General features: G+C 38.7%; 1 protein-coding gene across 1 annotated transcript in view; it reads left to right on the top strand.

The window, feature by feature from the left end:
* Positions 1–13045, top strand: part of ZFYVE26 (zinc finger FYVE-type containing 26) — a 51136-nt gene that overhangs the window by 32468 nt on the left and 5623 nt on the right. Inside the window, exons 28-39 of the mRNA XM_074909744.1 lie at positions 573–730; positions 1648–1817; positions 3073–3101; positions 5238–5359; positions 5451–5671; positions 6284–6431; positions 7506–7715; positions 8305–8520; positions 10519–10716; positions 11037–11239; positions 12096–12237; positions 12788–12847. Coding sequence (XP_074765845.1) covers positions 573–730; positions 1648–1817; positions 3073–3101; positions 5238–5359; positions 5451–5671; positions 6284–6431; positions 7506–7715; positions 8305–8520; positions 10519–10716; positions 11037–11239; positions 12096–12237; positions 12788–12847 — 1877 coding nt within the window. The remainder of the gene's footprint in view (positions 1–572; positions 731–1647; positions 1818–3072; positions 3102–5237; positions 5360–5450; positions 5672–6283; positions 6432–7505; positions 7716–8304; positions 8521–10518; positions 10717–11036; positions 11240–12095; positions 12238–12787; positions 12848–13045) is intronic.

The raw sequence follows: 13045 nt of genomic DNA, 5'->3' as shown, positions 1-13045 counted from the left end.
AGATCCCGAAGGCCAAAGACTTAAACTCCTGCATCTTTGAACTGATTTCTCCACAGTAGACTGTAAAGGGGACCAGAACAGGGAGGGATATGCTGTTGCTAACCATACCACACCTCTCCTGAGATGACAAAGAAATCTCAGTCTTCAGGAATATCACCACTGGGTATTCTTAATATTATATTTAATGCTATATTGGTTTTTGGTATCCATATACCAGGATATGGGTTTTTTTTTTCTTCCTGCTCTAAGTCACTACTTATGATACAAGAACAGATGTTGACAAGTTGTCTTATACGTCTCTAATTGTTATGGTAAAGGTCTATTAATAACTCTACTCTTGCTTATCAGTATTAAAGGACTATAAGTTTACCATCTTACAATTTTAGCTTAAAGCATACATATTTCTTACACAATGTTATTCTGCTATGCCTGGCTGAAAAGTAATGGTAGTCATCTTGTGAGCCAGAAAGGTCTCACAGCCTCTGTAAGTCTGTAGTGGTTTTTGGTATTCAAGACTCGATTAAACAGCTTACATTCTGTTCGATGTTCTTCTTGGCTGGGCTCTTTTTAAGGTGTCGCTATATCTGCAAGTCCCAGAGATAGATGTCTGCAGCAGAATTTGTTTCCTCAAGAATTTGTGCCTCCTGATAAGCCACCACCAAAGCAGCAATGGATACCTGATGACACTGAAATGATATGTATGGTTTGCAAAACTGAACGCTTTACTATGGTAAGGAGTAAAATCAAAGTACAGGCATTCCTAGACTGTGATCTTAATATGAATACTTGCTCGTAGTCTGTTTCCTAAGAGACACTAACTACTTCAGCAAGTTTGTCTGCATCAGTGTAGGCCTGATGACATTGCCAGTCCTTTGATATTTAACCATTAGTTTCTATTTAGTGTAGTTGAAGAGACTGGCAACAGTTATCTCCTTGCAGAGTCCTTTGAGCACAGCCTAAAGAGGAAATCTGATTGTCAGAGAGGAGACAACTACAAGATCTGAAAAATATGTAATAATAGCAGTATTAATATTCCAAAAGGTTGTCTAGTTGACTGGGCTGGCAAGAACTAACATGAGTATAATATAATTTAGATTACAAATATAGGAAATGTAATCTTTGTTGTTGGTTACACTTTTCTAAAACCTGTCATTTCACAGAGTACTTGAGCAACTGCATTGCTGCTCTAAGGGAGAAGATAAATTTTGAGTTTTGCAGGTGTGCTGGCAGCCTGCTATCTGCTATTGCTTAGAAACGGTACTGTTTTCTCAAAGTATCTGTTGCTTCTGAATTTGGAAATTACTAAGATGGTGTCAGAAACACAGTCTACAGCTTCTAACTTTTCCAAGAGATTATCTGTTAGCACTGTGATTAAAACTGGGACAATTTAAATAGTGGAAAGCTCAAGACTGCAGCAAACTTGTTTTAAATACCTGCCTCAGGGTTTGTTTGGGTTTTTTTTCTTTGCCATGTCCTCTGTAAAGTAATTGTAACAGTGAGAATGAATTACTGTGTAGTTCTGAAAAGCCTTATCATGCATGGTGTTACCTCTTCAAATGGAGCAAGTTTACTCAGAAGTGGAGGCAGATATAGGAGGGGACTTCAGTAAATTCTTTCTGTTGCTCATTCATGACCTTTTTTGCTTAGTTTAACAGGCGCCATCACTGCAGGCGCTGTGGCAGGCTGGTGTGCAGCTCTTGCTCCACCAAGAAAATGGCAGTAGAAGCTTGCAGAGAAAATCTGTCTCGTGTATGCGATCAGTGCTATAGCTACTACAACAGAGAACATGTGCCCGACCTGGTACAAGACACAAGCATGTAAGTCCTTCCATTCTATCTAGTTCTCCTCAATTTCATGTACATGGCAGAATACATGAATGGAATGAGAGAGAAACAAACATTTGGGTTTATCTTGATAATGTAATAATATCAGCTTTTTGGTCTCCAGCTGTTGGGATTTTCAGGTTTGATAGGTGTGGGGATGTTCTGTATGCCTCAGTTTACTTTCTGTATTAGAAAGAACACCGGCAAGCCAGGCAACAAAGTCTTTAATTCTTTAAGCACTGATTGACTGTTAAACCTAAGAATTGAATGCTCTGATGCAAAACATATTCAGCACAAACTTCTACAGTGTGATGAAGTTTCCTGCAGTTTACTTGGCTTCTACGTTAGTATCACATATTGATTAGCTCTGCTGAACATACCAGTGTTTTAATGTTATTCCACAATCCCTTGATTATGACTCCTTGAACCCTTGGGGATTCAAAAGCAAGTTCATGATTAGATAGGCTTTGAAACTGCCCTTGTTAAAAGGGACAGCTGTGATGAGAAATTTTTGTGATGTCGTTGCTTTAAGCTGAGAATTGGACTGAAACTCATTTTGTGTATGTTAGACCAGCTGGTAAAATGTGCAGCTCAAAAGAGTGAGTTTTATTTTCTGTGGCCCTGTCAGGCCTGCTGACACTGCAGGCTTGTCAGGGTCACAGAGGGTAAGACTTTTTTCAGCTGCACTTTCAGCTGCATTTCCTCTTTTTCTAGCCAGCAGTCACCTCTAGCTAAACCAGTTTGCATCAGAATGGTTGCTTACACTGCTAGATTATGTCAGCAGAACCTAGCAGTGAGCTTGAATGCCACCTGTCATGTTTTAATTGCTTAAATGTCTGGGGTTTTTTATACATGCCCTATTTGTATATCAAAACCAACTAAGTCTTAAGGACAGAGACCTGGATGCCAAAAACTTCATTTTAGCTCTGATATATTCTGATACTAGGCAGTTCTTCTCAGCATCTGCTTTCTTATGAAGTGTGCAACAGTACTATTCCTACAGAAGGTTATAAGAAATAATCACTTAGTGTAGTTGAAATACAACAATGCAGAAGCAGGATCTTAGATTTCCAGGCAGCATGGGGTTGGGGCAGGGCAATAAATTGGAGAGGTCAGGGAGGGAGAGATGTTGGATTTTTACAAGACAGTGTTATGAAAAGGCTAGCCATTTTGATCTCTCTTTTTAAAACTGTATTTTTCCCCGCGTGCTGGAGTAGACATGATGTTTCTTTCTGTCATTTTATTACAGCAGAAAAGAAGATCAGGACCAAGTGGAAGGTAAGGAATGGAGTAATGTTAAACTTTTTTTTTTAAAGTGCCTGATTAGCAGCAGAGTTAGAGATAGGAAGCTGATATATCTCCTTGCAGCTGAAGGGTGATCAAAACTTCAGTTACAAAATATCACTGATGGTTTTTGCGTGTGCAGGCTGAAATTGAGCATTCCAGACTTCTGTGAGTGGAAATTGAGATTTAGGAGAGATTTCTGAACCAATACTGAAATGTGCTGGATGGGGATTAAAGGAAGGAACTGAAAAACAACAGTTGGAGATGCACTTTGCATATTGGAAACAGTCAGTGAGAGGCTGTGGTCTGAGTAGGAGTTAATTAGCTGACTACAGAGCTCTGTGGAGTGATCCTCTTTTTACAAACCATATTAGTACAACTCTGAATACTGCTGCAATGTGCTGTGACGTTTGATACCCTGTGGTGGCTGGGCTGGGGGTAGCACAGGATGAGGCCCCACTCATGGGTCTGGTTGTGTCCTGAGTTCCATCTCCTTCGTTGGTTTTGTGAATACAGTCATAATTTCTCTTCAGTGCCTCAGTTTCCACATCTAGTATCATAACAGTTAGGGAATAATAACAAAATTTAGTTGACTTTTTTCTCTACCATTTTTCCTCAGAAGGTATTTACTGTTTGTTGCTTAGTGTGACATTTAAGGTGATTCTGGAAAATTTTCCTACACTGACGTGAAATTCTGGCAGACTGAAATTTAATTATTTCAAGTGCTTATAGTATTAATGTGAAACATGATGCAAAATTTTCATTTATGCTAAAAAACAAATGACAATATTTTTCCTTACTTGTCCCTTTTTAAGTATGATGGGCTATTTGAGCTTTTTTTCTCTTGTTCACAGAAGTTTATTTTACTGCTACCTTTGTTACAGGACTGAAACAGCTGAAATGCAGTTTCTGAGCTGCTGCTTCTGGTTAGATCTTTCTCTTTGCCTGCAGCATTGCTACACATCAGTGGGCCCATATGATTCGTTCAGTAGGAGTGAACACAAAAGTATGAAAATCCTCAGATTTAAGAGGGAAAGTGCTTTATTCTGCTTTTTTAATTTGTCTAAGTGAAGGCTTATCAAATATTTTCAGGCCTGGTTTATTATAATTATACAAGTTTCCAGTTCAACTTAGAAATAGCAGTTTTAGGGGTTTTTTTATTCATCCTACAGTTTTAGATTTATTCAACACTAACAGTCCTTCTATGAAATCTAAAACAGTGAATTTTGAGAGGTTTTTTTCAATTTTAAGTTTTTCCCAGGCAGGAGAGGAAGTTGGAAAGTTTATTAGGGGAAAGAGTAGCAAATTAGTATTATTCTCAATTTCTTAGCATTGTAAGATTGGCTACTGTTTTTCTGCCAGGAACCGCAATCACAGACTTGAGCATCAGAGGGCTTGTGCATTTTCAGCTGCACTCAGATGACAGACAAGATTTGATCTGTAGCTGTTCGGGGTGACTAATTTCAAAACAGAAGTTTCCTTAATCTGGAGGAAAGAAGAAGACTTTTTACAGAAAAGAAATTTCTTGAGTCATTTGATCAAACCTCCAATTTCCTGCAGTACTATTTTATATGAAAATGTAAGGAGTTAGCTCATCTTCTCACAACATTTTGTCTTAAAGCCACTGGGCTATATGTTCAAAAAACCTGAATTCTCAAAAGAAGATACAGTTCAGTCAATTTACCCTTTCTTTTACAACTAGTTCTATAGTTTCCCTTTTCAGCTATAACCCACAGCTCTCATATTTCCACTTTCCTCCTGCTCAGGAATAGCCTTCTCTCAGGCAAATTATTAAATAAAGAGGGGAGATTGCTATGCTTGATGTCCAGTAGGGTGAGAGTTGGATTGTCAGTTGAAGACATGTTACTGGAGCCAGTTTTTCGTGACAGGGTGTTGGTTATGCTGAGGGTAAGTTTAGGTGCAGTTTGGCAGCCTGCTGAGGAATGGAAGTGTTTCTGTAATCTGGGTCCTGGATGTGTGATACTGACAGAAAGTGGCACAATGAGAAGATTACAGATGACTGTTTTGAAGGAGTATAGGAATATATTATGTGTCTGCAATATGTGTCCTTAGCCAGGTTTGTTGCTTCTTGTACAGTGATTCTATATGGTGTTTTGGTTTTGGCTGCAGAAACTTCTAATAATGAATATTCCACAGTGGTGCGAATACCCAAGGCAACTGAGCTTGAATGGATTTTTTCCCTGAATGAAGAGGAGAATGAAATTGTACGCAGTAAATTTTATTATGAACAGGTGAGATCTGGAGAAAGAGAGTCCAATATAAGATGTTCCCTGGAGAACTACCTCAATACCCATGTCTGTCTGTATTTCCTCGAATTGTCAGGCTCCCAGTTCTTCCTTGTGTATTGCCATCCTTAGCCTGCACAGTGACAGCATAGTCTGTGGCCACCAACTGATAGAGCACTGCTGCAAGTTGTCCCAAGGGCTCACTAATCCTGAGGTGGATGCTGGTCTCCTTATGGACATCATGAAACAATTGCTCTTCAGTGCCAAAATGATGTTTGTAAAAGCTGGAAGGAGCCAGGATCTAGCTCTCTGTGACAGGTGATTTATCAGATGTTCACTAGGGTGTATTGAGGTATTGTCAAGACCATTATCCTTTTTTACTGGGGAGTGGAGGGTGGGAGGGTTTTTGTGATTGTACTGTGGACACTTCAAACAAGAAGAGAAGTTCATAATGTAAGAGTTCAAATATTAGAAATTAAAATAATATGACTACATAATAATTACTGAGAAAATTCTCAAAGCAGGGAAAAATAATTCACAAAGACTGGGGTAAATATTTTGCTTCTGATATTGTGTATTTGCTTTCAATCTATATTTCAATATGGGAATTTAAACCTGCACTTCCTGAGAATGAGCATTTTGCACTTTCCTAAAGTTCTATCCTACAGAGCTTGAGGTGGCAGGTGTAATATACATGTCACATGTACTATTTTGATTTTGTAACATAGCTGCTGTTTGCAGTTAGCATCTGCCAGTGTTCCACTGAATATTAAAATACAATCTGAATATGATAATATGATGACTAGAGAAACCTGGGGTACTGGTGATTAGGAACCACTGTTCTAAGAGTTGTCTTTGACATAAAGTTCTTTAAGTGTATGATAATAGTGAAAGTCTATGTATTTGTTCAACTTCTTTGTTTTCTCCCAGCTACATCAGCAAAGTGGATGTGTTGAATATTTTGGTTACTGCTGCCTATCGTCCAATACCATCTTTGGATCAGATTCTTCTCCCTGCTGCAGTTACAAGATTAAGAAATCAGCTTCTGGAAGCAGAGTACTATCAACTAGCTATAGAGGTAATGACAATCGAGGGATGTCAGCATTAATAATGCTTCTGTAGTGGCTTTTTTGTTTTTTTGCCTTCTGAGTTTAGATAGGTGTGATGTGTGAAACAGACAATATTTGAACAGTTACAAACTGAGATTAAGTTTTTAAACAAAGAAGAAATAATTTTTATGAACACTGGAAAAAAAATTCAGAGATGGAAAAGTCCGCTTGTTGTGGAGCAGACTGCTGAAGGGAAGGGTAGGGGCCCTGTCTGCTGGTACATTTGAAATTGGAATGGACTAATGGCAAGAGAGTCATTAAATGGAGGAATCTTGCATCTGGTAGAAGGGCTGAGGTGTCCTTTGTGGCAGGACTTTATCTGAAGCTTGTATGTTTGATATCATTTGTCTGTAATCCCACAGCAGACATTAGTAAGGCAAATCAGCAATGGTGGCAAATCTGTCTATCAGAGCTCATCTGGTGTGTTTTATCATCTTTTGTCTCCCTCCTGCTCCCAGAATTTTGTAAACTTCTGGTTTATGGCATTGCAGTTGAAGAACAGGATTGATACTACAAACAGGGCTAGGATTTTTAATGGGTAATAAACTGCAGGAATAGATGACCTCTTTGAATAAAACAGTTTGTGTTTAAAGGCAGGTGGTCTGCTAAAGAAAATCAGGAATACATTTGATCAGCAATGTTATGTGCAATAAAAAAATTGCTGGTGGTTTGTGAGCATCTTCTGTTGCTTTTTTGAAACCACATACCTGATGAATTCTGCTCTGTAAAGATCATTCGATTTAGAAAAGTGGATGTGAAACTATCCTCAGTTTTAAAACTGCTGAACTGGAATTTCCCAGATAAATAGTTGCTTAAATTTGTACAATAAAGAATACTTCCACATTTGGAGATCGTGTTTTGGTAGTTGGCATTTTGTGCCAATAATACAAAATAATCAGTATGAGTTTTTTCATGTTTTGTTTTTAATGGGAAACGTACTCTAGGAAGTGAAAGGTCACAATCGCAGACTGTGTGATAAGCCAGTTCTCCTGCTTTCTGTACTGGAACTGTGTTGCAATATTAACAAATTATTTTGAATTTAGGTTTCTACAAAATCTGGGTTGGATCCAGGTGGAGCGTGGCATGCCTGGGGCATGGCTTGCCTTAAAGCTGGAAATTTAAATTCAGCAAGAGAGAAGTTTAACCGATGTTTAAAGCCACCTATGGATCTAAACCAGCTGAACCATGGTTCAAGGCTGGTCCAGGATGTGATACAGTACCTGGAGTCCACAGTGAAGCCCATACTCATTGCGGTAAGTCTTCTGTCTACTCTGAAAGGTGATAGCCAAGCTAAGTAGTGATGTTTTAATACACATCTTATAGCAGTGCATGTTACAATATCAGGTGTTAGGATTTTTTTCCTTCTTTTTTCATGACTGCATATTGGAAACTGAATATGGTTGAGAGATTTGTTAGCTGTTTCATCGCAGTGAATTGATGGCTGAGAACTAGATCGTGGGATTTTCTACTAATCTGGAGCGTACTTAGTAGAGGGGAAAGAAGCTTACCATATTATTACTACATCTGAAGAAATTAAATTCAGTCCCAACAGTATGTTGTGATGCTGCAGTGATGCCGTTGTAGTAGAATTGTGTTTACATAAGCCTCCTGTCTGACCCTGGAAACAGCCATGCTAGCTACAGGAAGATTCAGCACCCCTGTTGATAGCAGAATTCCAATCTAGTGTTTATAAAAAGCATTACTGGATTCTCACTCCTCTGAAGTGATACCTTATTTAAAAAAAACAATAGAAGTGCTTCAGGACTGAATTACAAGATCTAACTGAAAAGAAAGTTTTCCTCTTATTCATAACCTATTGCTGATTCTCTGTTTTAATGGCAGGATGACGATTACTTTGCCACATTGAGGGAACTTGAGGCAACACTGAGGACAAGAAGTCTGTCTCTGGAGCTGATGTGTGAGGGGAAGATTCAACACAACAGCTACTATCAAGAGTGCTTGTTCTATTTACATAGTTACGGCACTAATCTGGCGATAATAAGCTTTTACATGAGGCATGACTGTATGAGAGAAGCACTGCTTCACTTGTTAAATAAGGTGAGTAATCAAATTTGCCATCACCTAAATTTAAATTTGAAAAGTGGCTAAGAGGACTTCAAGGCCGGTCTTAGATGGCAATGAGCGTGATGCAGCATTCTGGGTGTTTTTCTGCATGGGAGTTTTCTGAGGTCCTAAATGTTGTTATACAAACTACCCAGTGACTGGCAACAACTCAGTGACATGAAAAAGTAACTTTGATCTTTACATCTTAAGTTTAATCTCTCTTCCCCATTGTGTTGAAACAGTGGCTTCTAGAGAGGAGAAAGTGGTTTATATTTTTGATAGAGGTTCTGCATCAACAGCACTTTGTCTTTTTTCTGCAAAGCTGAAAATCTGGGAGTATTGTCATACTGTTCAGAAGAGAGAAGGAAAATTTTCAATTCCAATATGCCAGTAACACTAGACACTTTACTCTCTATCACAGCGGCTCTCTCTTGGTATTGTTTGTTGAACCAGACACCCATGATTGCACTTCTTGTAACCATTAGGAATATAAGGGAATACAGGATCATGTCCCAGAGAACAGAAATCTAGGGAAGCCACAAAGTGGTTTCCAGGTCTCCCTTAAGAAAACTGCATAATACAGGAGGACTTAATGTCTGGAGAAATAAGTTCTGTTGGTGCTGAATTACAATTAAACCTAGAAATTATTCCAACAGGGTTCTCACTAATTTATTAAGGGTGCTTCTTGGGAGATGTGGAGGAGATATGAATCCATTACATCTCACAAGCTTGAGGGCTGATAAGTGTGTGGGGTTTTCTTTTTTAAATTTCTGTGCTTGTCTGATTTACTGATTTCTTAAAAAAAATATTTTTAATAATTATTATTGAGAATGTACAGCTTGAAGTACCAAATTCCATTATCTTCAGTCTGCTTATGAGCTTTATTAATAGAAAATTAAGTTGTCTTATCAGCTCTGTTTTCTCATTGTGTCATCAGTCATTCTAAGCTCATGTACTCACCTGCACATTAAATTTGCCTTTCAAATGTGTCCTTTGTATCAGTTTAAATTTGCCTTTAAAGAACAGTTGCATGTCTTTGCAATGTTGGTGAAATAATTTCACTAGTTAAGTAGCAAACTTTGAAAATACTCTAGATGTACAATTTGATGTGGAAGTTTTGGACAAGGAGACTGGTAGTGATCATGCAAACCAGAGAGGAAGGTTTGTTACCCTAAAGCTGTAAGGTACTAAGCTTCTGATGAAACATTTTACAGTCAGTTGGTTGGAAACATTTTATGTGTATGGCTTTGTAGCTTGTATCTTACTCAGATTTTAAAAACCAAAAAAATTTCATATTATGTCTTTAAAACATTTATGCAGGCTGTGTTGTCACACATGCTGCTTTCCATAGAAACATTAATATGTGAGGCTGCATTTGCAAGAGCATGGTCAGGAGGCCAAGGGAAGTAAATATTCCCCTCAGCTCACTACTTGTGAGGTTTGATCTGAACTACTGTGCCCAGTTTTGGGTTCCTTAGTACAAAGCAGACATTGTCAAAGTGGAGCAAATCTAATGGAAGGCCATCGAAGTGGCTAGGAGCCTGAAGCGCGTGATGTATGAGGAGCAGCAGAGCTAGGTTTTTCCAGCTTGAAGAAGAGAAGGCAAAAGAAGATCTATGTCCTGTTTTCAGCTACCAAGTAAAAGAGTAAGACACAGTAGACACAATTTGGAGCAAGGGAAATTCCAACTGCATATAAGGAAAAGGGTTTTTTTGCAGTGAGGATACACAGACATGGGAACTGGGCCCCAGAGAGGCTGTTGAATCACCCTGCTTTGTCATGCTCAGAACTTGACTGGACAAGCCCAGAGCAGCATGACCTAACTTCGACGCTGTTCTTTGAGTGGGAGTTTGAACCAAAGGTTTGATCCCTTCCAACCTAAATTATTTATTAATTTTATGATCTCTGTCACTTTATACTCCGGTGTTATATAAGGAGAATGAACAAGCCACAGTGACTTTGCTTCAGGCTACCTTTCTGTTGCTTGTGTAGGAGTCCCCATCAGAACTATTCATTGAAGGGATCTTCATTCCAAGTTATGAAGGTGGAAAACTGCATATGTTAGAGAACTTGCTGGAAACCATTGATCCAGGATTGGAGAGCTGGGGAGTCTACTTGATTGCAGCCTGCAAATACTTGCAGAGAAAGAACTACTACCATATTCTGTATGAGCTGCAACAGTTCATGAAGGTAAGATGAGGGTCAGTGGCATCTTTTCCAGTGAAATGTTGAATACTCTCAGACTTTTGATTAATTACTTTGGTGTAAATCTGCATGATGGACAAGTATATTTTTGCTACTTTCCAATCCTAACTAACAGATAGGAAGGCCTGAGCCTGACTGAATCTGACCGGCTATGCATTTGTCATGGATCTGGTGCATTGCAGTAGCTTAACTACTGTTTTAAAGAAAACAGCATTGCCTGCTTTGTGTGAGCCCTTTAGTACAGACAGCGATTAGTGAAGGTGGCGTACGTTGGTCCATCTTGGTGTTCAGTATGTTTCTTCTAGGATCACGTTCGTGCTGCCATGACCTGTATTAGATTTTTCACTCATGGAGCAAAGTCTTACACTGAACTGGGAGGCAAACAGACATGGCTTCTAAAGATCAAGGACCATCTCAAAGTCTATCTGCAGGAGGTTTCAAGAAGTTCAGGAAGGAAAAAAATGGCATATACTTTTCGGAAGAAAATGTCTGCTACAGATGTGTCAAGGTATCTATAAAGAAGAAGCTAAGTTACAGGAAAGGGGAAATTCGGGCTTCTTCTCCTGTGGTTGTTTTTAAGTTGGCTTTAGCTAATACATACTAGCTGTGCCTGACCCAAATCTGACTTTTCTGTAGTTGCAAGTATAGGGTTCCTGTTACCTTTCCCCCAACAACCCAACCCAGGAAATGAGCGATTGTTTCTACTAAAATATCAGTCTATGTATCATCTACCTTCCTTTAATTTTAAAAACAAACAAAACCCCTATAGTTCCTAGACAGCTATATATCAATCCACAAGTTCTCTTGCTTTTACTCTTCCTTTCCTCTCTACAAAGCAAGCAGCTTTGTGGTGCTTAGCTGCCTACTGAGGTTAACTCACACCATTCAACAATGTACAGGTTATAGGTGCCAGACATAACTGAACCCCTGTATTCAAAAGTTGAAGTGTAAATTTTGTCAGATCACTCTTGTGCTTGGGCTTTTATATCTTGGTCTTCTTAGGGGCTTTTTTCTTTCTTTTTGTTAGGCTAGACTCTAACTTAAAGGTGGGGGGCAGTGTGTATGATGAGGTGGAAAAGTGGGAGCAGATATTTATTTGGAATCCAGATTATCGTCTCATTTCTTTGAAATAATGTGAACAAGTACTCACCTGCAGCTTGTGATACATGTTAAGTTCACTGATTTGAAAAGTATCTCATTGCTGCACACTTGGTTACACAGAAGACAAAGTCAAAAAGTAACTAAATTATTGTTTGGATATATGTCTTATTTTGAAATGTGTTCAAGAAATTAGTAAGTTCACACAAATAGTAATTGACCCTTTCTCTACTTCAAAATAAAGTCAGAATTTTTCCTCTATCCAGGCATATCAATACAGTTGATCTGCAGATGGAAGTAACGAAGTTCCTGCATCGATGTGAGAGCTCAGGAACCTCTCAAATGACAGGCTCCTCCTTGCCCACACTTTTTGGAAACAATAACATGAAAATGGATGTTGCTTGCAAGGTACTTATTGCTGTGTCAAACACAGCTCTATTTTTCATCAACAATACTGACTTGATAGACAGGTTGAAACATTTGATGGTCAAAGCAGCCTCTTGTATTTTTCATGGGCAGGTTACCTGTGCACATATGCAACCTACTGTTTATGAAAAATTCATGGTTTTCCTCAAAGTAGTAGAGAAAATGTGAGAACTTGGAGCTCCTTTTATCAAAGTTCAAACTTTCAGAAGCAGAGGATCCCCAATACAGATAGTAATGTGCCTTTTGACTATACATCCTATTGTGTTTTGAAGCAAGACAAATACTGCTATTATTCTAACCCTTCTTCACTTCAGCTCAGCTCCATATGTAACTTGCCCAATGTCCCACAGGTAATCAGTGTGTGACCATAGACCATGTATTTGCTCTACTTGTTGGGGTGGTGCTGTTTTCTGACAAATTAATGCACTGTCTTTTGGCCTCTGGGCAAAATCTGGAAATGCATTATTATTTAACTGTATGTCATGAAAAAATGAATGTGCATCCCCAAACTTGTCTACGCCTTTCTTTTCAGGTCATGTTGGAAGGCAAAAACATTGAGGAAGGGTTTGGGATTGCATTTAGAGTCCTTCAGGTATGGAAAAACTTGATATAACAAGCACTGTTATTACAAAAGTAACTCCTGCAAGCAGCAATTGTTAAAGCAAAAGACTTTTTGCAAAATGTCTTTTAATCCCCCAAAAGAAAAACCTCTTGTGAGAGAAGTCACTAGTTCAAGTCTTAAATGTCTATGTATTTGGACAAAGTTTGGTAAGGAAGTAAAGATGCTGCT

This window comes from Athene noctua, chromosome 6, assembly GCF_965140245.1.
Source record: "Athene noctua chromosome 6, bAthNoc1.hap1.1, whole genome shotgun sequence".
Lineage (NCBI taxonomy): Eukaryota > Metazoa > Chordata > Aves > Strigiformes > Strigidae > Athene > Athene noctua.
This window is presented reverse-complemented; position numbering and strand designations above follow the sequence as displayed.